The sequence below is a fragment of the Gopherus flavomarginatus genome, chromosome 17 (assembly GCF_025201925.1).
Source record: "Gopherus flavomarginatus isolate rGopFla2 chromosome 17, rGopFla2.mat.asm, whole genome shotgun sequence".
Taxonomy (NCBI): domain Eukaryota; kingdom Metazoa; phylum Chordata; order Testudines; family Testudinidae; genus Gopherus; species Gopherus flavomarginatus.
Window position 1 is genome coordinate 13,683,378 of NC_066633.1, and position 20,283 is coordinate 13,703,660.

The 20,283-nt window shown below is 47.6% G+C and overlaps 1 protein-coding gene across 5 annotated transcripts; it reads right to left on the bottom strand.

Annotated features, from left to right (window-relative positions):
- Positions 1-3,013: 3,013 nt before the first annotated feature.
- DPM2 (dolichyl-phosphate mannosyltransferase subunit 2, regulatory) lies at positions 3,014-9,392 on the bottom strand. 5 transcript variants are annotated; one of them, XM_050926949.1, is made up of 5 exons: positions 9,329-9,389; positions 7,083-7,214; positions 6,082-6,171; positions 4,559-4,661; positions 3,014-4,300 (listed from the first exon to the last, which is right to left on the bottom strand). In XM_050926949.1, exons 1-5 carry the CDS (start codon positions 9,329-9,331, stop codon positions 4,242-4,244), a joined length of 387 nt encoding a protein of 128 aa, XP_050782906.1. In that variant the 5' UTR covers positions 9,332-9,389; the 3' UTR covers positions 3,014-4,241. The 5 variants fall into 5 exon arrangements, with proteins under 5 accessions (XP_050782906.1, XP_050782908.1, XP_050782909.1 ...); XM_050926951.1 differs by lacking the exon at positions 9,329-9,389 and adding an exon at positions 8,277-8,650 and having other exon boundaries at positions 7,085-7,214; XM_050926952.1 differs by lacking the exon at positions 7,083-7,214 and having other exon boundaries at positions 9,329-9,392.
- Positions 9,393-20,283: the final 10,891 nt, after the last annotated feature.

Consider the following 20,283-nt stretch of genomic DNA (forward strand, 5'->3'; position numbering starts at 1 on the left):
GCTTTTAAGAGTCTGAATTTAGTCTTCAGATTTTTGTCCCTTCTCACTAGATGTTTATTGCTCCACAATGTCTCTTCCACTTTTGCTAGTCTGGTGCTGACATCCCATCTTCCATCTTCAGTAATGATCCTTCCAAAGTAGCAATCGTTTCTCACTTGCTGTACAGCAATACCATATCAGCGATACCCTCTCTGAAAGGGACTTTGATAAGTTTGGATTCTTTGTTTTGCAGAGTCTCCCCTTTTCGCTTAAAAATGCCTTGTGTTTTGTTCTCCGATCTCTTGCGTATCCCAATCAATACGCCTCCAACCTTTGACATGCATTTTGGAGGGTGTTTGTCATGGGACTAAACAGGCCGAGGTCTCTGTCTTTGAAACCCTGAACAGCATTTAACTAGGTAGTGCTAGTTAGTGACAGGGTCACACTAACCCTTTTGACTCCACTGAAATTAACACAACAGAGCTCATCTCTGGCAGTTCTCCCTTTGCTGGGCTCTGAGGTTCCACCTACCTCATCCAGTCCTTGCTAAGCCTTTGCCAGGGGAAGTCCCCAAACATGCTAGAGTTAAACTGAGCAGCTGGGCCACAGCCTAGCAGGAAGGGTGAGAAAGCAGAGGGTAAGCAAGAAAGCAACAGGCAACAAGGAACCCAGAATCTCATCTTCCTTTCAACATATGCCGCGCATGGAGAGCTGGGGGAGAGCACAGGGGCTTGCTCAATAGACATGGGTATTCATTTCTTCTGCCATGCTTCTAAAGCAATAAGGGCGTTAACATTGTTATGACTGAAGATCAACTGACTGGCACTGCTGAGCTGTTTCAGGCTTTGCTCCAAAAGCATCTCCAACCCCCAAGGTAGCTGGTGGCCCCGAGCATTGCAGGGCTTCTTCCTGCTTGAGAAAGGAGCAGACACCTCACCCATGGTAAGCCTTTGTCCCTGCAGCTTATAGAACATCTCAGGGGGTAAAAACTGCCTTCCCTTTTGGCAAGAGACAGAGGTGTCTCTTTTAAACACATTGTGCCAGAGTAACCCCGTGAAGACAGTGGCAGAAGCACTTCGGGGGAGCAGAAGGCTCCTGGGAGAAGAGCGAGGAATCCCCTTCACCTGGGACATTTCACAGTAAACTGGACCACTCGCTGGCAAGGACCAGTCTCTGGCTCTGGGCCCTGTGCTCATTCCACCGGGGCAGGCTGCCTCCCCGAATCCCTCCCCTGGCTCACCAGACCCATTGGACAGCTGAACCATTCTCCTGACAGATAGGCCATCCTGACACTGCCACCCACACACACCCACACACACCCACACTCTCTCTCTCTCTCTCAGTTCAGACTCCATATTGGGTTCATACTTGCCCTTATCTGTGAGCCTCTCCAGTGAAAATGGTAGGGAGAGAGAGTCCCTGGGCTTGTTCCAGTGACACAAGCAGAATCCCTGGGATTATTCCAGCAGCATCCTAGGGTAACTGGGGTTAGAAGACATAGGAGTGGAAGCTGGAGGCAGCAGATCTGCGAAGGTTGGTGGGAAGAAATGAAGCAGCAACAGCTCCAGGGCTGGCAGGCTAGAGAAAGTGCCTGGAGTTGCTAAGAGATGAGGCTTTTGCTTCCTTTTTTCCCCAGAGCACCCAGGGGTGGAGTGACCTCATACTCATGGGAGCTGCTGCCGTTGTATTTCCAAGTGCTGAGGAAAGCAGACGGAGAAGTGCAGCTGGAGAGCTCGAGTGGGAAGCAAGAGATCTGGAGCAAAAGGTGGTTTAGAAAGGAAACGGAGGGATTTAGACTAGCCCAACCCCCACCACCTCTGACACAGGGCTCATTCAGCACAGAGATGTCAGTCCCAGCAGACTGGCCCACTGGGGGGAGGGCATTGGCAGCAGAGTGGGTACACAGTGCAGCCAGGGTGCCTTTGCCGAAGGGCTCTAAATAGAAATGTCCTGGCTGGAATCTTGCGGTTCTCACCGTATAGCCCAACCCCAATGGGAAAGCGCCAGAGCAGCAGCTGCAAGTGGGGCCGAAGGAAAGAGATGAAAGAGCAACCCAGAGCATAGGGGCCGAGGCACATGGGGAGCTGGGAGCCATCTGAATATTCTAGGAGCCTCCAGCGCAGAGCACGGGGGCAGCCCTGGTCTTGGCTGAGAGAAGCCTTCTGCACTGTCCCTGGCCACTGGGGAGCAGGTAAAGGGAGCCATTGAAGATCATTGTTATACCACAGGGGACTTTCACACAGTACCTAGAGTCCCCTCCTTTTTGCACAGTTTAATGGAGTCACAGCAGTAAGTGCCAGCCTTTGGGTCTGGCAACTGGCAGCTGTTCTCCTTGGAGTTTTGTGCCCTGGGTCCCACTCTATTCTTTTACCATGTGTCTCATAAGATGCTGTTATCAGGTTTGCTTTTTGGCTGGTTAATTCTTTGACAGGCTCTGGCATGATGCTGCAGAAAGGCTCCCTGGACTTCTGCTAGCATCTGCTCCTGACAGAAGGCCCCTTATATTCAGAGAAAATGGCACCATGCAGTCCTTACCACTGCTGCTGGAACAAGAACCCAGCTTTGATGGCGTTCCAGTGCTGACATCTCAAGAGCGTTAGCAGACTGGTCAGGAAAATCACAGATGCCACGAAGCATCTAAACCCCTGAACCTGAGCCTTGGTTTTGGTATCTCTGCACTTTGACCAATCCATGATTTATTCTAGAGAAACTACAAGTCTGCACCCTCATCCCCACTCCCAACATGCTGCCCCTTGGCATCATGCCTGATCACCCTGCTCCATGTCACATACCCAGCTCTCCAGCATGCAGCAGATCATGGTATAATACAGGACTCAATAGCAACAGCAGTGAGGAGCGAGAACTGGTCACATCCCAGCAGGGCTTTCACAGAGGCTGCACAGTGCTCCTAAGGTTACATGCAGGCTCTGTTTTCTGATTTCATTGATCTGGTGGCAAGATTTGCTTCCCCTAATGACACTTTACACCCCACCCCACCCCACCCCCCGGGGCAGTGGAAGAACATAGACAGAGATACTGCATAATATTTATTGAGACTCCAGTTCCTCACATTCAAACACAGCTGCCAGGACTCTACCTGCAGGGTTTGAAGCAGTCAGCCTGCTAAGGTGTGAAAACACCTTGCTGCTTCAGCCCTGCCTGGTGCAGAAAGAGCACAGCTCCAGGCAGCTTGCATGTTCTTCCCTCCTATGCTAACCAGGAACATGGCAAGTTGTTCGTAAGTATAAAGCAAAGCCAGTGGCTTCACTAGACCAGTATTAATACCACATTTATCAGGACAGTATCGGAGCCGCTCTCCCCTTCTTCCTCAGTTGCTGTTCAGCAGAGCAGGACTTTCTTCTCCAGCCCCATTCAATGCACGCACACTGTGGATAGCACAACAGCATGGAGAACAATGGTGCATCTTCTGCACAACAGCAGAGGACCTCACCTCTTCATTACCTCCTCTGCACAGTGGGCCGTGAAGGAGGCTATAAAGCTCGTGGCATCCTGTAACATGCAATGCACGGTGGAGAGGCCACCTTTCCCCTGACTATGACAGAACAGACAGCCTGTGTATGTATAAGAGCAGGTGGACTGGGATGGAATGTGATCCGTCGGCAGTAACACTATTCGTACAAGATTCTGATGGTTCACCACTCCTCCAGTAGGTAAGTGAGGAGGGGGATCTCTCCCCAACCTGCCCCCTGTGCCTTAGAGAGGAGCACTCTTTTATCCATGATTCTGTTTTTCACATATTGGATCGACTATAAAAAAATCCTAAAGTAACCAGTTAAAAAATGAAAGAAACAAACCAAGTAAAGGAGATGTCTGCAGCGGAGAGGAGGAAAGACATTCAAGTCTGAGCCCTTTGCTCACTAGCACTGCCTGGTGCCAGAACAGCATCACCTTAGTACAGGATACACAGTACAAGGACTGTAGAGTCCAAAGCCACCAGTCTGCCAGGATTATCCTTAACCTGGGTACAGGTTCAGCAGGGCTGGTGTTCTGGTCCCTTGCTAGAGGAATCCTGTGGGTCAGACAGTTTCACTTCCCTTTGGGCAGTAAATTGTAAACTATAGCTGCATAAAAGTCTCAGGGTAGGGAACACAGGAACAGGGTGCAGCCAAGTCCAACGTCCATTGAAGCATGTGACAGAATCTTAGAGCGGAGTGTCCTCCTGTTTCTGCAGGTAAAGTCTTGTCCCTGTTGAGACGTTCCAGGCCAGGCACCTTCTCCCTGCCTCTCCCATCCTGCTGTCTTCAGTCTGATTTCTTTGCAGGTTTTCTGTTCTTCCACATCACAATCACTATAAAAACCCCTAACGCAGGAAAGAGAGTGAGAGAGACTGAGTAAAACATAACCCCCGCAACCGCTGTGGCTTTTTAACCACATTGCTGAGAAATGGAACCTCATCGCAGAAGGACTGGTGGAATCACAGTCACAGACAGGGCACTGCTGTGAGGAAGCTCACACCACTTGAGCCTTAGATACTGGCAGTTCACTGCTGTCAGTGATCAGATGAAAAGTTAGCGACCAACTTTTAAAGAGACCAGAATAAGACAGAAATGGGACTCACCTACAAACAGCACCAGAAGGAGCCCTACGATCACAGGAATGGTAACCGAATACTCCCTGGGCAAGAAGAACTTATGAATCTCGTGATCGCTGTCAATGAAGGGCTGCAGCAAACAAAAAGGGAAAGGCACCAGTAAGTCGGGCAATACAAAGACAACTCTCCAGCACCCGGGGCTTTATTACTGCAATGCCAGGACAGTTAACCTCAAGAGCTACAAGTAACCTTAGGCTTGAAAACTAACCCCAAGTAAAGAGAGAACATGCCTGTTCAATACCCTAGACCAGCATGCACTAGGGACTTTACGTACAGCTGCAGACAGAGAATGTAATAAGCAAAGGGTAGCTGAACAAGTGCAATATATCCATGGTAGCGTAGTAAGCACGTGACACCGGGGATGTCAGAAGTGTTGCTGTCCAGTGGCTTGAGCATAGGAGCAAAAAACCTCAGGGGTTCTAATTCAGATTCCCTCATTGCCTGGGACTGAACAAATCACTTATCCCCAGGAAGGTTTCAGCTTCCCTCGCTTGGAAAGTCACTGTACTATTTACGCCACTTCACAAAGGTGTTGCAGGTGTAGTTAAACACTGCAGAACACTTTGCACCTATACCCACTACTACCAGATAACCCTCTTACAGCACAGGCATGTATAAGGTTAACCGGTAAGCCGTTAACCTTAACCGTTAACCTCAGCAGCCCTGTGCCAGGCCAGCCAGCTGCCAGCCCCGGCTGGGCCAGGCCCACCGGAGATACCTCGGCTAACGGTTAACCAGTTAAACAATATAATTTTAAACGTTTAACCAGTTAACTTTTTTAACTGATATTTACAGCCCTAATACAGTGCTCTAATGTTCAGAGAGCGTACAAACAATACAGGGTTTGTAACAGCAGAGCAATAAGCTTTTGAATTCAGAGCGGGAACCCAAAAATGTTCAGAGCTTGGACTGGAAGCTGCCAGGGATTTAGATGCCAATCCAAAGCTTTAACAAACCTCTCAAGTCTGAAAAACTGGCCTGGACAGCTCCAAAAAGATGCTTCCTTGTATGATTTCCTATACTTCCTGCTTTCTACTGGTCTGGAGATCCCACATGAATGGACTCTCGTATTTCAGTTCTGCCACTTCCCATGCGAACCATAAAACAGATGGGGCACGGAAGTGAAAAATAATGGGAGAATAACCCTTTTTTGAAAACCCCAGAACTATTCTGGGGTTGAGTTTTGGGTGAAGGTTCAAATGTGTGGAATGCAGCAGTTCTTGCTTTATCCACACCAATGCACCTACCCAACAGGGTGCGCTGCTATGGATAACCCTAGAGTTATCCCATGTGGTTGACCTTTGGATGAAGGTTCAAATGATCAAGGTTTTAAATGACAGACTAGGCAAGGAGGAGTTTTTAGTAATCGCTTTTCAGCTTGCACATACCTAGACAAACAGAGTAACACCTCTAAAGAAAGTCTAAACAAACACACACTACAGCGAAGCCACTGAGACTGCAATAATCAGAGTATGGGCGGGGATCCATACCAGTATAATAATCCAGATGGTGTAGTAAACAAAAAGGAGGAGGCTAAAGACTACCAAGCCAAATCCCACAAGCTGGTCCATTGCTGTAGCCTGAAATATAAGAGAGTAAAAAGTCAAAACAATTCAGATCCTCAACTGAATTATAGTCAGTATAAATGGCACAATGACATTTAAAGTACAAGGGAATATTACAGCATCTAGTATAGGGGACCTGGTCCATAATGTTGACCTGAATTTGATGGGTTAGTTGTTACGGTTTGCCACTGATCGCATCCGACCAGAAGATTTATAGGTTCTTGTCCAGTTCAGATTAGAGGGTCCGAGAACTCAGAGAGTTCTATATCAGGAGAGGACTCTTGGAGTGCTTTGCAAAGACATTTACACTGAGGACAACACCAGATTGATAAAAACTTTGAGATTAACAAAAGAATAATAAATGCTATGAAATTTATGACTGCAAAACAGTAAAAATTCCAAAACTTCCTATTATAAGTTTCAGAGAGGTAGCCATGTTAGTTTGTATCAGCAAAAACAACGAGGAGTCCTTGTGGCACCTTAGAGACTAACTAATTTATTTGGGCATAAGTTTTCATGGGCTAAAACCCACTTCTTCAGATGCACGGAGTGGAAAATACAGTAGGCAGATATATATACACAGTACATGAAAAGATGGGAGTTGTCTCATTAGAACTGACCCCTCCCACACACACACACGTGGTAAGACAATTCAATTAAAGTGAATTGTAATGTATTATAATAGCCCACTTCCACTTTAATTGAATTGTCTTGTTAGAACTGACCCCCCACTTGGCATGGCAACTTTCATCTTTTCATGTGCTGTGTATATATATCTGCCAACTGTATTTTCCACTCCATGCATCTGATGAAGTGGGTTATATCCCACAAAAGCTTGTGCCCAAATAAATGCGTTAGTCTCTAAGGTACAACGAGGAGTCCTTGTGGCTATTCCTAGTGTAAGTACCTTAACTTAACATACTCACACTCTTCCTTGAGGACTCGATAATAGGTGGTGAAGGACCAGCGTCACTCCTGGCATGCCCGATAACACAATGGTGCTGGCTTCCCCAGTAGTTGGGAATGTTGAGTAGTTCTACTACACTACACAAGCTAAGCTGAAAGCATGATAGAAGATAGACTGATAGGTAGATAAAAGGATAGTCTATAGCATATAGGAGGACAAAGAAAGGAGAGAGCTAAAAACCCCTTATGATATCCTTACAAGGTATTTTATAGGATCCTGACCTATGCAATTCAGGCCCAACCTACTGTACCCAAATCTTATTTCCATACCCTAAGAAACGTATGGGTACTCTTATTCTATAGGTTAGTGGATTATGACATTTACTCTCTACATATTATCTCACTCCAAAATCTGCCAATCTAGGCTCTCTTGGCAACTTCCAGGTTTGTGGTATACCCTGCGGTTACCAACCAGTTGCAGACACTGGATAAATCTGTTCAGTGTTGTGTGCAGTTCCTCCCTTTGGTTCCCCAAAGTTCAGGGATCATTCCTATCTGTGGCAAAGGTTGCCAGCTTTTATGCTGACTTAATCTTAACTGATTATACTTTTAGCTATTTAGAGATCTTATTGGATACAGACTGGTAGGCTTCTTGCATTTCAGCAAAACTTACTCTATGTATCATTATTAGGAAACACACATTATATGTCTCAACATATCCTAATTTAGGAATTAATACTGATAAAATATAAGAATGAAATGGATTAATTCATAAAGAGCAACATTATTTGATACGGCTGGCTGGATTAGTAAGATATAACAGCTAGCAAAATATCCTAGGGGCTACAATAACTAGTGCTCCTACCTTCTATGGTAGTACAAATAAATAATAATGCAATTATATGTATCCTTTCTAGGTTGCAGTGTTTATTTAACTCCTGGCCATGAAGATACACCACTGTAGTTTTGGAACAAAAGGAAAAATACTTGGCAAAAATATTGCCATAAATGCCTCAGTGATAAAACCCATCCTCTCTTGCTCTGAAATAGTAACAGATTTCTTATCAGGTTTTTGTGAGATGCCTATCTTGTGGTTCACTCAGTTACTCCTACTCAGAGCCTGCAACAATGTCTCCTGTGCTATGATCCTAGAAAGCTCAAGCTGAGCAGATCAGTGAGTAGATGGGAGATCATCTAGGACAGTGGTTCCCAACCTTTTTTGTCTGGTGGGCGCCTCTGGATGACGCTGCTTGTCCCCCATTGGGGACCCCTGATCTAGGAAAGCCCAGGAAGCTGTCAAAAGTGGTGGTGGTAATTCACTGCAGTCAGCACTGACTTTGATCCCAAAGGGTGTTAAGAGGCAGTGTGATACTAGGGTGTCTCTTTTTTTCCCTCCTTTTAAATGATATTGAAAACCAAGACCCTGAGCACCTGAGATTATTAATCACTTTCTGAACGAGCAGGGATGTTAACTTCCCTATCCTGGCCAAATTCTAATTCACATAATTACAACCTGGCTGCCCAATCAACTCCTGAGTTCAATTTATTTTGATAATCTTCACACCTTGCATTTCATGAATGCTCAAATTCCTCACCTCAGCACAACATTAACACAGCTTCATTGTGAGGCCATTATAATCCTATGATTCAAGCACCAACATGCTCACATATGAGAATCCTAAAGTGATCTTCATCGCTGAAAAGCAGCCACCTCTGGGGTGGAACATTGATCCCATTCTGCATTACTAAATTATGCTTTGAAAGACAAGTGAAGGGGGAACCCCTCAACCAAGAGCAACTGGGCGATGGGGGTGAGGATTGGATCCATGGTGGGGAAACAGAACGTCATGAATAGGGTTGGAACCTGGCCTGGACACTTGGATTAACCCTGCCTGTGGGAGCCTCTGGACCTCCAGTGCCCGGGTCCTGCGGTTTATATCATCCCATGAACGCTGCAGCTCCAGCAGCACAGCACCGCCTAGCAGCGGGGAAAGCCCCAAGGGGAAATTAACCCTCCTCTCCCCGCTGCCCGGGGGGAATTAAGCCCTTCACGCCCCTCCCCCCGCTGCCCAGGGGGAATTAACCCCTTCACGCCCCTCCCCCCCGCTGCCCAGGGGGAATTAACCCCTTCACGCCCCTCCCCCCCGCTGCCCGGGGGGAATTAACCCCTTCACGCCCCTCCCCCCCGCTGCCCGGGGGGAATTAACCCCTTCGCGTCCACGTCACACCAAGGGGCTGCCAGGACCCACCCATTCCCCCACCTCACCATGGTCCTCCGGCGACTGCTGCCACTGACTCCCCGCAGCCCGCCCACCAGGCTCAGACACTTCCGGGAGAACCGGGCCAATCAGCAACCGGCATTTAGGCCTCTCAGCATCACGGGAGCTGTCCTGGCACAATTGCATCATGGGGGATGTAGGCTCTAGTGTCCTTCCCCAGGGCATTATGGGAGTTGTAGGCTCTACTTGCCCTCCCCCTAGGGCATGATGGGGCATGTAGGCTCTACGTGGCCCTTCCCCCAGGGCATGATGGGGCATGTAGGCTGCGCTGCAGGCTTGTCTCTTTCCAAGCCCCTGGGGACTGTGGTGTGGACAATGGCTGGGGGTGTGACTGTAACAGACCTATGCCTCATTCATCATGTGACAGCAATCAATGTAAACCCCTAAATCCTTTGAAATGGGGACCTTAAAGGGGGCATGTGCTACTCAAAGTGGGCCCCAACTTTCCTTTTTGTAAAACCAGGATTTTCGTCCGGCAGTGGTTTTCCTTTTAATGCCAAGAGAAAGAGCCCACCTTTTCCCTTCCACCAAACAAACCTTCCTCTGCAGTGTTTGTAGGACCAAAGAGTGGAGCTAACTATAAATAAAAAACTTTAGACTGTCTCCATTGCCCAAGCAAGGAAGTGCAAAAGGAAAACAGACCAGAAAAACACATGCTGTTTAAAATTATTTCCAATAATCCTGAGCTAGAAAATTTCTTCCCACCTCCCATCAGGAGATTTTACAAAACCAGCGTTTAGTTTGCATCCCACAGGGAAAGGCTGCGTCCAGCTCCACTCAGTCTAGCTGGGCTTTAATCAATATGCCAGGAGGATCCCTCCTCTGGCTCCCTTCAGATCTCTTCCCTCAAAGGGGAGGGTTGGCGAGTTGCTCTGGTATTTGTCACCTAAGTTCCAGCATGATCAGGTCCCAGACATGTTCTCCATGTAGGATAGGACAATCAAACATTCTGCTTCTCAGCTGCCTATGGTTCAATTTGGGGGATTCCTCCCAACAGACAGGATGCATAAAAGTGAGTCCCTGTAAGTTCCTGATGAAGGTGGGACAGGTTTGATCAAGCTAGCTGTAGTGATGCACCTGGAAAAGTTTCCTGAGTTCAACGGGTAGCTGTCTCAGGAAGAACAGGGAAGAGGGCTGGAGGTCTCAGCCTTGTTCAGTCACTTTCAGCGAGCTAGCAGACTTCGCTGCCACAGGCTGTCTGGATGCAGCAGCATGTTTAATAGTCAGGTAAGGAAGAAGGCTGGTTGGCTGTGAACCAAACAGTAATATTCCTTTTAGCAAGCATGGCTGCAGCTCTTAGGCTAACATTAAAGGGCCAGATAAAACGAACAGGGACAGTAAGCAAGGTTAGATGGTTGCATAAAACCGTCAGGAGGCAGCAGATTACATTTCCATTAGGGAGGTCCTTAAGTAAAGCCTGAGTGATTTGTTGTATAGGGGTAACGTTTTCAAAGTAGCTTAGTAGCCAGCCAGTAGTCCAAGTCCCACTTGCAAAGGTGAAAAGCACTTTTAGGAGACAATCAGTGAGATGTTAGGTTAAGTTCCTTGGGTGCTTTTGAAATGTTTGCCCTAGATCTAGTCACCGACAACACGGGAAATATTCATGCGCAACTGGTGGAAAGCTGGGGAGCATGTGGAAAACTTCAGAAAAATGTTTGTGACCAAGTCAAAAATAGAATAATTCTAGAAAACTTCAGGATCCACCCAGCCCAGTTCCGTCTGTTTTCTCTCTTAGGGACCCCAGCTCTAGGGATAAGACTACCCACTATATTGGCTACAGAGAATATGACAGTGATGAATTTAATTACAGCAACACTACACACATCCTCACTGTTACTTCTCACGGTAACTGCAAGAAGTGGAGGATTTCAGCCTAAGAGCTTGTCTATGCAGGGAAATTTAGTGACATAATTATACTGTATAGTTATACCTTAAATAATTGGTATGGACACTAAAGGATCCCAAAACTCAGAGGGAGGGGGGAAAATGGGCAGGATTAGCAGGCTCGAAAGAGAAGGATGCAAGCCCTGGGAAATGAGCCCCCCTTGCCTAGAAAGAGGACTGCAGCAAAGCGCGATGTCACTTCTCCTGGGGGTAGCTCTGCCCTAGCCACCCACCAAGCCTTTCCCCAGCAGTGAATCAGACCCTTTAAATACTCTGCCTTAGGGCTTGTCTAGGAGGGGAAATCTACCAGTGTCATTATACCAGTATAACTAGTCACACAGTAGAGCCACGTTCACTGCAGACACTGACAGATCCCTGCATGGAATTCAGCTGTTGTGTCAGGGTACCCCAGAAAACCAGCTCTGGCCTTTGGGATCCAAGAAGACCAAACTTGGGGTGGGGATGGCCAAGACCAGTTCATAGAAAAGGGGGAAGCCATTTGGGCCTCCAGTGAGATGGGGAGGGTTGCTCTGGGCTTAGTGTGACCAGGTGTCCTGATTTTATAGGGACAGTTCTGATTTTTGGGTCTTTTTCTTATATAGGTTCCTATTACCCCCCAACCCCTGTCCCAATTTTTCTGGTCACCCTATCTGGGCTCCTAGATGCCACTCGAGGCTGTATTGGAGAGAGGTTGTCCTGGGGGTCTGGGCACCAGCTCCTTTCACACAGTAGTGCTAATGCTCGCTCTGCCTGTCTCCAGCCCTGTCCAACAACCCCCTGAAGACTCTGGGTCATTCCAACTGCAGCTCCCTGCACTCTGCTTCTTATGCCTCAGGAGACTTTTTTCCCAGCAAAGCCCCTGCCCCCAAAGCTGCCAGCCTGAGAGGAGCACATTTGCTTTGCCTCAAAAGTTCTGCTTCAATCCTGCCTGGTTGGAGACTCAGGTGTGGTGTCTGGTTATTAGCGGGCAAGGAGCAGGAAACCATAGGAAAATGGCCAGTGACAGATCTGTGACTTTGGAGAAGGTTTTCCATGTCACAGGAGGCCTGGACTGACTCTGGAGATAGCCCTCTAGGGTAGAGGACTGGGCCTTAACCAAGCCAGAGTAGTTGTGTGTTTCCTACTCAGCCCCAAGGCTGAGGGCTTGTCTACGGGTGCAACCACTTAGTGAAGACACTACCTACACTAAAGGGAGAGCCCTCCCCCTACCATCAGCATGTCTCCACCTCCCTAAGAGGAGATAGCTCTGTTCAGGGGTTCGATCGCTATAAAACACATAGTGGGTTCAGCTGGTATAACTATGTCGCTCGGGAGTGTGGATTTTTCACACCCCAAGCGACGTCGTTATACTGACATAGGTTTGTAGTGTAAACCAAGCCTCAACATAGCTACATTGATCAGGGGTGTGAAAAAACTACCCTGGTCTGACAGAGCTCTGCTCACCTCCCCTCAATGTAGACACCGCTACACCCACACAGATGCTGCAGCATCGAGGCAGACCCTCAGGCAAAGCCCCATTCTAGCCGTGTAATGTTATGGGTGCGGGGGGGGGCGCAGAAGGGAGGGGAATCAAAGGAGGTTTGGAGGGACTGAGCTGGATTTTTGACAGGACTGTGGCTGGTTACACAGATTGCCCAGCACTAGGGGGAGCAGCTGTCCCGGGAAGCCAGGCACATTCCTATTTTCAGGGCAAGCCCTGGTCAGTTTTTTACACACACAGCCACCTCTGAACAAATGAGAGAGACAGTGGAACTGACAGCGGCCCCAGTAACAGGCCAGGTCCCATATTCCCCTACTCCCACACCTGCAGCAGTCCTTAAGCTGCCTTTTACCCTCACATGGATGCACCTGGAGCTGGAGAGAGACCCTGCTCCAGGCAGAGCTGTATGCACTGAGCTAGGGTGACCAGATGTCCCAATTTTATAGGGACAGTCCTGATTTTTGGGTCTTTTTCTTGTATAGATTCCTATTACCCCCCACCTGTCCCAATTTTTCACATTTTCTGTTTAGTCACCCTACACTGAGCCCATATGATGTTGCAAGAGGCTACTCACCGGACTTGGGCCAGGAGCCCTGCTTTTCCTCACTGTCCTTACGGCAGCCCCAAGGCCTGGATTCTGGAAAGGCAGGGGATGAGGGGGGGAGACCCAGAATTGTGCGAAGGAGTGTGGGATAAAGGAAAAAAGGCGTCGAGTGACAGAGGAAGGAAGAGACACCAAGAACATGACCCAGGAGGAGGAAGACTGTTTAGAGAGAGGCCTACCTTATTCCTTGCCTTTAGCCTATCTCAATCCTGGGATGGTAGGCAGAGCCCACTGCCACCACAAGGGTGTGTCTACGCAGCCAGTGGCCACCCCTGGCAGTGAGTCTCCCAGCCCAGGTGACAGACTCAGGGCTGATCTACACTGGAAATGGACAATGGCATAGCTGCATCCCTCAGGGATGTGAAAAATCCAGCCCCCTGAGAGACGGAGCTATGCTGACCTAACTCCCGCTGCAGACCATGCTGGGCTCTTCTGTTGACCTAGTTGCCGCCTCTCAGGGAGGTGGATTAACTACAGCAATGGGAGACCCCCTCCCATCGGCGCAGATCGCGTCTACAGAGGTGCAGCTGTAGCATGTCAAGTGTAGACACGCCCTAAGTCTATTGACTGGGGTCTGTGGAGATGTCCCCCAAAAGGCCCTCCCCCTCAGATTAAGGGAGGGCCTGAGAACCCAGCATGTAAAAGCAATTTCAGAGGCCAAAAAGTGACAAGAGTGCAGGGACAGGGTCAAAGTGAGGGATCCAGAAGAGGATGCCCACTGCTCCAAGGAGTCAGTGGATGCCTCCTGGGGCTGGATGGGCACATGAATAAGGGTCAGGGAAAAGGCCCCTGAGAATGCCCCCTCCTCACTTCCTCCTCCTGGAGTGATGGATGGCTGCCTTGAGCAGGACCAGAAGGGTGACGGGGTCATTTCAGGATTTGACTAAATAGGAGAGATGAACACAAGGGTGGTGGGGCCTGCACTCCCAGGGTTAGACTCCTCAGAATGGCCCTCCGTCCCATGCGCACTGCTGGAGGAATCTGGATCAGCCCGGAGGAGCAGCTCTGGTGCAGACTCTGCTACTGGTCTGAGGACTGAAAGATGATCACGCCCAGGAAGAGTCCAGCCCAGCACTGCAGCAGAGGCTGAGGAAAGTCTCCCATTTCAGTGGAGTGGTACGATCTGGTTCTTAGATTAGGATGCCTGGGTTCCAGTCACTTTGTGGCTTGGGCAACTTATTTCGCCAGCTCTGAGCTTTAGTTTCTGTCTTGTAACCTGCTGATGCCACAAACACAAGCAACCCTGTGTAGCAGTGAAATCACTGGAGCTATTTCAGGTAGTCAGCATAGGCAGAATCTGCCAGACTGAACCTGCGTGTCTTCGGAAAGACAAATTAGCTTTTGCTGAGGCGAGTATCAAGATGCACGGGGCTACGTGAGTGACCCACGCAGAGGCCAGCAGTGATAGAAGGAAGTTTATAAAATAGGAATCAAAGGGATTAGTTGGTATGACAGAGCTGCTGGAAAAACAAAGGGCCTGAAGGAAATGTGGCCTAGTAGGCAGAGCACTGGACTGGCCTCAGAAGTGCTGGGTTCTGTTCCTTGCCCTGCTTCTGGCCTGCTGCGTGACCTTGGGTAAGACACTTCACACCTCTGTACCTCAGTTTCCCCAGCTGTCCAACAGGGATGGTACTGACCTCCTTTGTACAGTGCTGTGAGATCTACTGCTGAAGAGGGAGGTACTGTTGTTATTCTCCACTGCTTGCATCCCAGGAGTTGTTCAAATCCGTGTGAAAAGGGTGCAAGCCGCCAACCCCCAAGGGGAATGCAAGCGACTGGTGCGATGACTACGCAGAAGTGACTACACCAGGTGCCAGGCAGGGGAGAAAAGGCCCACAGTATTTACCAAGATGGATGAACCACCGCAGACATTGAAAATCCAAGACAGTGCACAGTTACAGACAGGACACTGCACCCCGGGGGCCCCAATCAAGGAATTCAGCAGAAGGGAGAGCCAATGAGAGAACAGGCAGACGGGAGTAACTGCCATCCCACACGGCACCCAGAAGTTGATCATCTAGCTGTGTAGGAGTGGAGGGGGTCACTGGGGGGAAGGAAGTGACAGAGGTCAATATGGTCTCAGTTTTCCCTTGTACGTCTGCCTCCAGCTGTCTTATACTTAGAGTGTAAGCTCCCTGAAGCAGCGAGTGTCTCCATTCTGTGTTTGCACCTAGCACAATGGGGGAATGGTCCATGACCGGTACTCTTAGGTGCTACTGAAATACAAATTACAGCAAACAAAGACGCAATACATCCCCACACGGTAAAAGCCTTCAGATCTCCCTGGTGTTGAAGAGAATCATTTTGGAGTCCCATTATCCGGCAGTACTAGAACCAGCTGCTTCTGCAAGTGATGATGCAGCACGGAGAGGTAGGAAGGGATGCCTACACCTTCTGCTAGATTGGGTAGCGCAGATCTCCTGTCCTATTTGGGAGATGGGGTAAGTTTTCATCCACTGAAAAGAGACAGGCCCTGAGGCCTGAACTCTCATGGGACCTACCGGTTGTTTTGCTTAATCTCCCCTTGAAAGGCACATCAAAGTGAAAAAATCAGCCTCCCACTCCCTGATTAGCTGCTGTTTCCCAACAAGCTGCAAACAGTAACAGGAGGAAGGCCCAAAGCTGGGGAAGAGGCTGGAGAATGCAGAAGGCATTAATTACAGAAGAGCTAACCGACACAAGGAATTATTCCGGGGATTTCCACATTTATGAAAAGAACCAGGGAGGACTGAGTCAGATGCGAAAAGCATCATCATTTCCAGATTGTTTGCTGACGTAGAGCAACGGGCAAGAGGCAGGGAATCTTGAAGGCTAGGAATTACTCACTGCCACACAAGACTTCATTTCAATGCTACGCCAGGCCTTGCAAACTGGATATTAATTTAAAGTGTTTGAAAAGCCTGAACAAAATATTTACTTCCAAAGGAAACCAGATTGTGCTGTTGGCTGGAACACACGATCACTCTGTGCACTGGTGCATACAAGCTGAATATTTCATCCTGGGCTATCTCCCATTAGGGCCCTGAGTTTCTTAAATATAAAATAGTCTTGAAACGAAAACCCAGCTGGAAATGTAGTTAGAGGGTTCCAAAAAAGCCCATTTTTTTTCATTTATGATTTGATTGAGATCCTTTCATGGACCACAGTCCACCTTCTCCTTCCAAGTGTTGAAAAATCCTATTATGCTGTGGGAACTGGCTGAGGTATGTGGCAAACCAAAACAGCCAAAAAAGCCCATGTTGAAACAGCAGATCAGCAGCTAGATAACAATCACTGAATTCTCTGTAGCCATGAAGGATGCATTTCTATTTAACCTACAATCTAATTGTTTGACGTTGTTTGTTCACTCATGAAGTGATCTATTGAGAATCTAGGGAGTTTACAGCCAATGCTGATTTAAGAGTTTGCTCTATTTAGCACAGAGGTGTGTAGAGATTTAATTAATCTCCCTGACTAGGTTATGATGAGTGATCAGACAGTACATCACAAGTCTGTCTAGATTCTAGGACAGGGGTAGGCAACCTGCGGCACTCGAGCTGATTTTCAGTGGCGCTCACACTGCCCAGGTCCTTCCCACCGGTCCGGGGGGGCTCTGCATTTAATTTAATTTTAAATGCAGCTTCTTAAATATTTTAAAACCCTTATTTACTTTACATACAACAGTAGTTTAGTTATGTATTATAGACTTATAGGAAGAGACCTTCTAAAAATGTTAAAATGTATTACCATGCGAAACCTTAAATTAGAGTGAATAAATGAAGACTTGGCGCACCACTTCTGAAAGGTTGCCGACCCCTGTTCTAGGACAAGTAACTGATCATTGGTAGGGTGCCGTCAGCGTAGTGGATGTGAACTGACTGCTTTTCAAACATCCTGCTGACTTGAGAAAAGAACTTCATTCAAATCCAGAAACTTCTCTTATTAACAGTGAACTCTACTTCATATCCTTCTGAAGACTGTTTTATGACTTCAGAACAGCTCCTGGCCAGGAGACCAAATCCAGCAAGAACACTGGCTGGGCCATAACCTTGCTCACCTTATTTAGCCAAGGTGAGAAATCTGCCACTCACAAAAAGCGAGGTGGGGGTGGAGGCAACTGCCAATGATTAGCAGGGTTTAAAGTAATGTTTGTAAAGGGTTTTGAGGATAAATCTCTACCTGTTGTTGCAAGAAACCAGATTAAATGCTCTTATGTGTAGATAAGAATCAAATGAGCCACCTCCCTCCCTAAAAATGTTAAATGTTGAAAGCCCTTCCTTCCTGAACTGGAAAGTCACAAATGCCATGGAATTTGGCTGGATTGCAATTTGGCTCCGAAGACTTGAGGAAGGAATCTAAGTTTGCACATTCCAGTTTCTAATTGGACTCCATTCCTGATTCCTTCTTGCCTGCTCTTGCTGGGCCTTAGGGCTTGTCTAGATGGGGGAAACTTCCTGGTGTAGCTAGAACAGAATAACTGTTCCTCCCTAGCTGTTCTGGTAGAACTGCCCTGGTGGACACGATTTCAAAATAAAAAGTTATTTTATTTCAGACTAATTACTTCATTTCCAAATGGCTCTTCTCCAGAACAGTGGCCCCAGCCCAGGCAATTGTTCTGGAATAGCTACAGCAGATTATTCCACTGTACCTGTGCCAAGTAGTTTCTCCCATGTAGACAAGGACATATTCACAGCAGCACCAGGGCCTGGCTTCCTAGAAAGAAGCTAAAATGATGGGACTGAGAAAGGACTTGCTCCTTGTGGTTTTCACCCTTCTCCAGATTGTGTCTCTGATAGACCAGGGGAAGCTAGGGACCCTTTCCCCTCTCCCAAGAGAGGGCATTTGTAAACACTGCAAAGAGAAGGAGAACAGGCTATTGGATGCTGTGGAGCTGGAAGCCAGAAATGCCTCAGCTCCGGCTGGGAGAGTGAGCTACAAACAGCCACCCAGTTAGTCTCCCCAGCCATACAATGCAGAACAGACTCAGACTGAAAACACCTGCTGTAAATCCATTTGCTACATTCATAGATTTGAAAAGTCAACAAAGAGTAAGGGCATGTCTACACCGGCACTTTACAGCGCTACAACTTTCTCGCTTAGGGGGGTGAAAAAACACCCCGAGTGCAGCAAGTTTCAGTGCTGTAAAGCACCGGTATAGACAGTGCACCAGCGCTGGGAGCTACGCCCCTCGTGGAAGTGGGGTTTTAAGTGCTGCCATGGCCAGTTGCCAGTGTAGATTAGCCCTGAGATATAGCAATCCTTCCGGCAACGTCCCAGCAGGGGGACAGGCTGGCACAGCAACAATAACACAAACACAAGTCAGTGGCCAGCCTCCTAGGAGGAAGGTCAGCCTTATGGTTAAGGCAAGGCACTTAGGCGTGGCAATACTGAGTGACACGGTGTGATGTGTCGGTGTACCCCATAAGGCTTCATGGGAATATTCTTATGAATATGAGTGATATAACTGGAAAGTTTTAAGTTACATATGCCATGTAACATCTCTATAAAGGTTACGATCTACTGAATCTATTCATCCTATTTGTATGCATGCATCATTTTTGTATTCAAAGTTATTAATATTGGCTGGGCAATAGCTTGATTTTTAAGTAGCCTTTGTAAAATATTTGGTCAGCTTCTTGAGAAAGGAATATGCAAATTAAGTGCCCAATCAAGAAGCACTTAAGGGACAATGGATCTTGGGAGGCTCCAATCCACATAAGAAGTCTACATGAGGCTGTTCAAGGTAGCAGGTAAGCCATGGCTGCTGCCTGTGAAAACTGAGTCATGCATGGACATGTGACTTGCCAATGTGACTCCAAAACACCATCTTGGAGCTGGACTTTGCATAGAAGAGAGGAGGGGGTTTCCACCCACAAGAGAAATTCTATTTAAACCTGTGGGAGACCCCTCCATTTTGTCTTCAGCTGGCTAAAAAGAGATAGCCTCTCCACCCCCAAGGATACCTGAAAGAGACTGGAATAAAGGACAATAACTACATGGGGTGTGAGTGATTGCTGGACCTAGATTAGCAGGAGACTAGCTTGTAAAAGGAAGCTTAATGGAACTGGTGAGGTTTTATCTGTATTCAGTTTTCTTAGACAGACTTGTGTGTTCTATTTTATTTTACTTGGTAATTTACTTTGTTCTGTCTGCTACTACTTGGAACCACTTGAATCCTACTTTCTGTATTTAATAAAATCACTTTTTACTTATTAACCCAGAGTATGCATTAATACCTGGGGGGACAAACAGCTGTGCATCTCTCTCTGTTATACAGGATGAACAATTTGAGTTTACCTTGTATAAGCTTTATACAGGGTAAAACAGATTTATTTGGGGTTTGGACACCATTGGGAGTTGGGCATCTGAGTGTTAAAGACAGGAACACTTCTGTAAGTTGCTTTGTTAAGTTTGCAGCTTTGGGACACGTGGTTCAGATCCTGGGTCTGTGTTGGAGCGGACTGGTGTGTCTGGCTCAACAAGACAGGGTGCTGGAGTCCCAGGCTGGCAAGGAAAGCAGGGGCAGAAGTAGTCTTGTCACATCAGTTGGCAGTTCCTAAGGGGGTTTCCTGTGATCCAACCCATCACATTAGGCACCCAGAAAAATCACAGGACCCCCTCTGCAATCCATAAAGCCCAAGCTTGGACACTAGGCACCCTATACAATGAAGGGAGGTGGGAAGAGGCACACCCTTCTAGTCTGACCTCCTGTGTAACACAAGCCATAGAGTTTCCCCAAAATAATTCCCAGAACAGATCTTTTAGAAACAAACGTCCAGGCTGAATTTAATAATAGTCAGTGATGAGGAATCCACCATGACCCTTGATAAATTTTTCAGTGGTTAATTACGCTGTTAAAAATTTACATTATATTTCCAGTCTGAATTTGTCTAGCTTCAACTTCCAGACATTGGATCGTGTTAGACCTTTCCCTGCCAGACCGAAGAGCCTATTAAATATTTGTTCCTCCATGTAGGTACTTCTAGATGCCAATC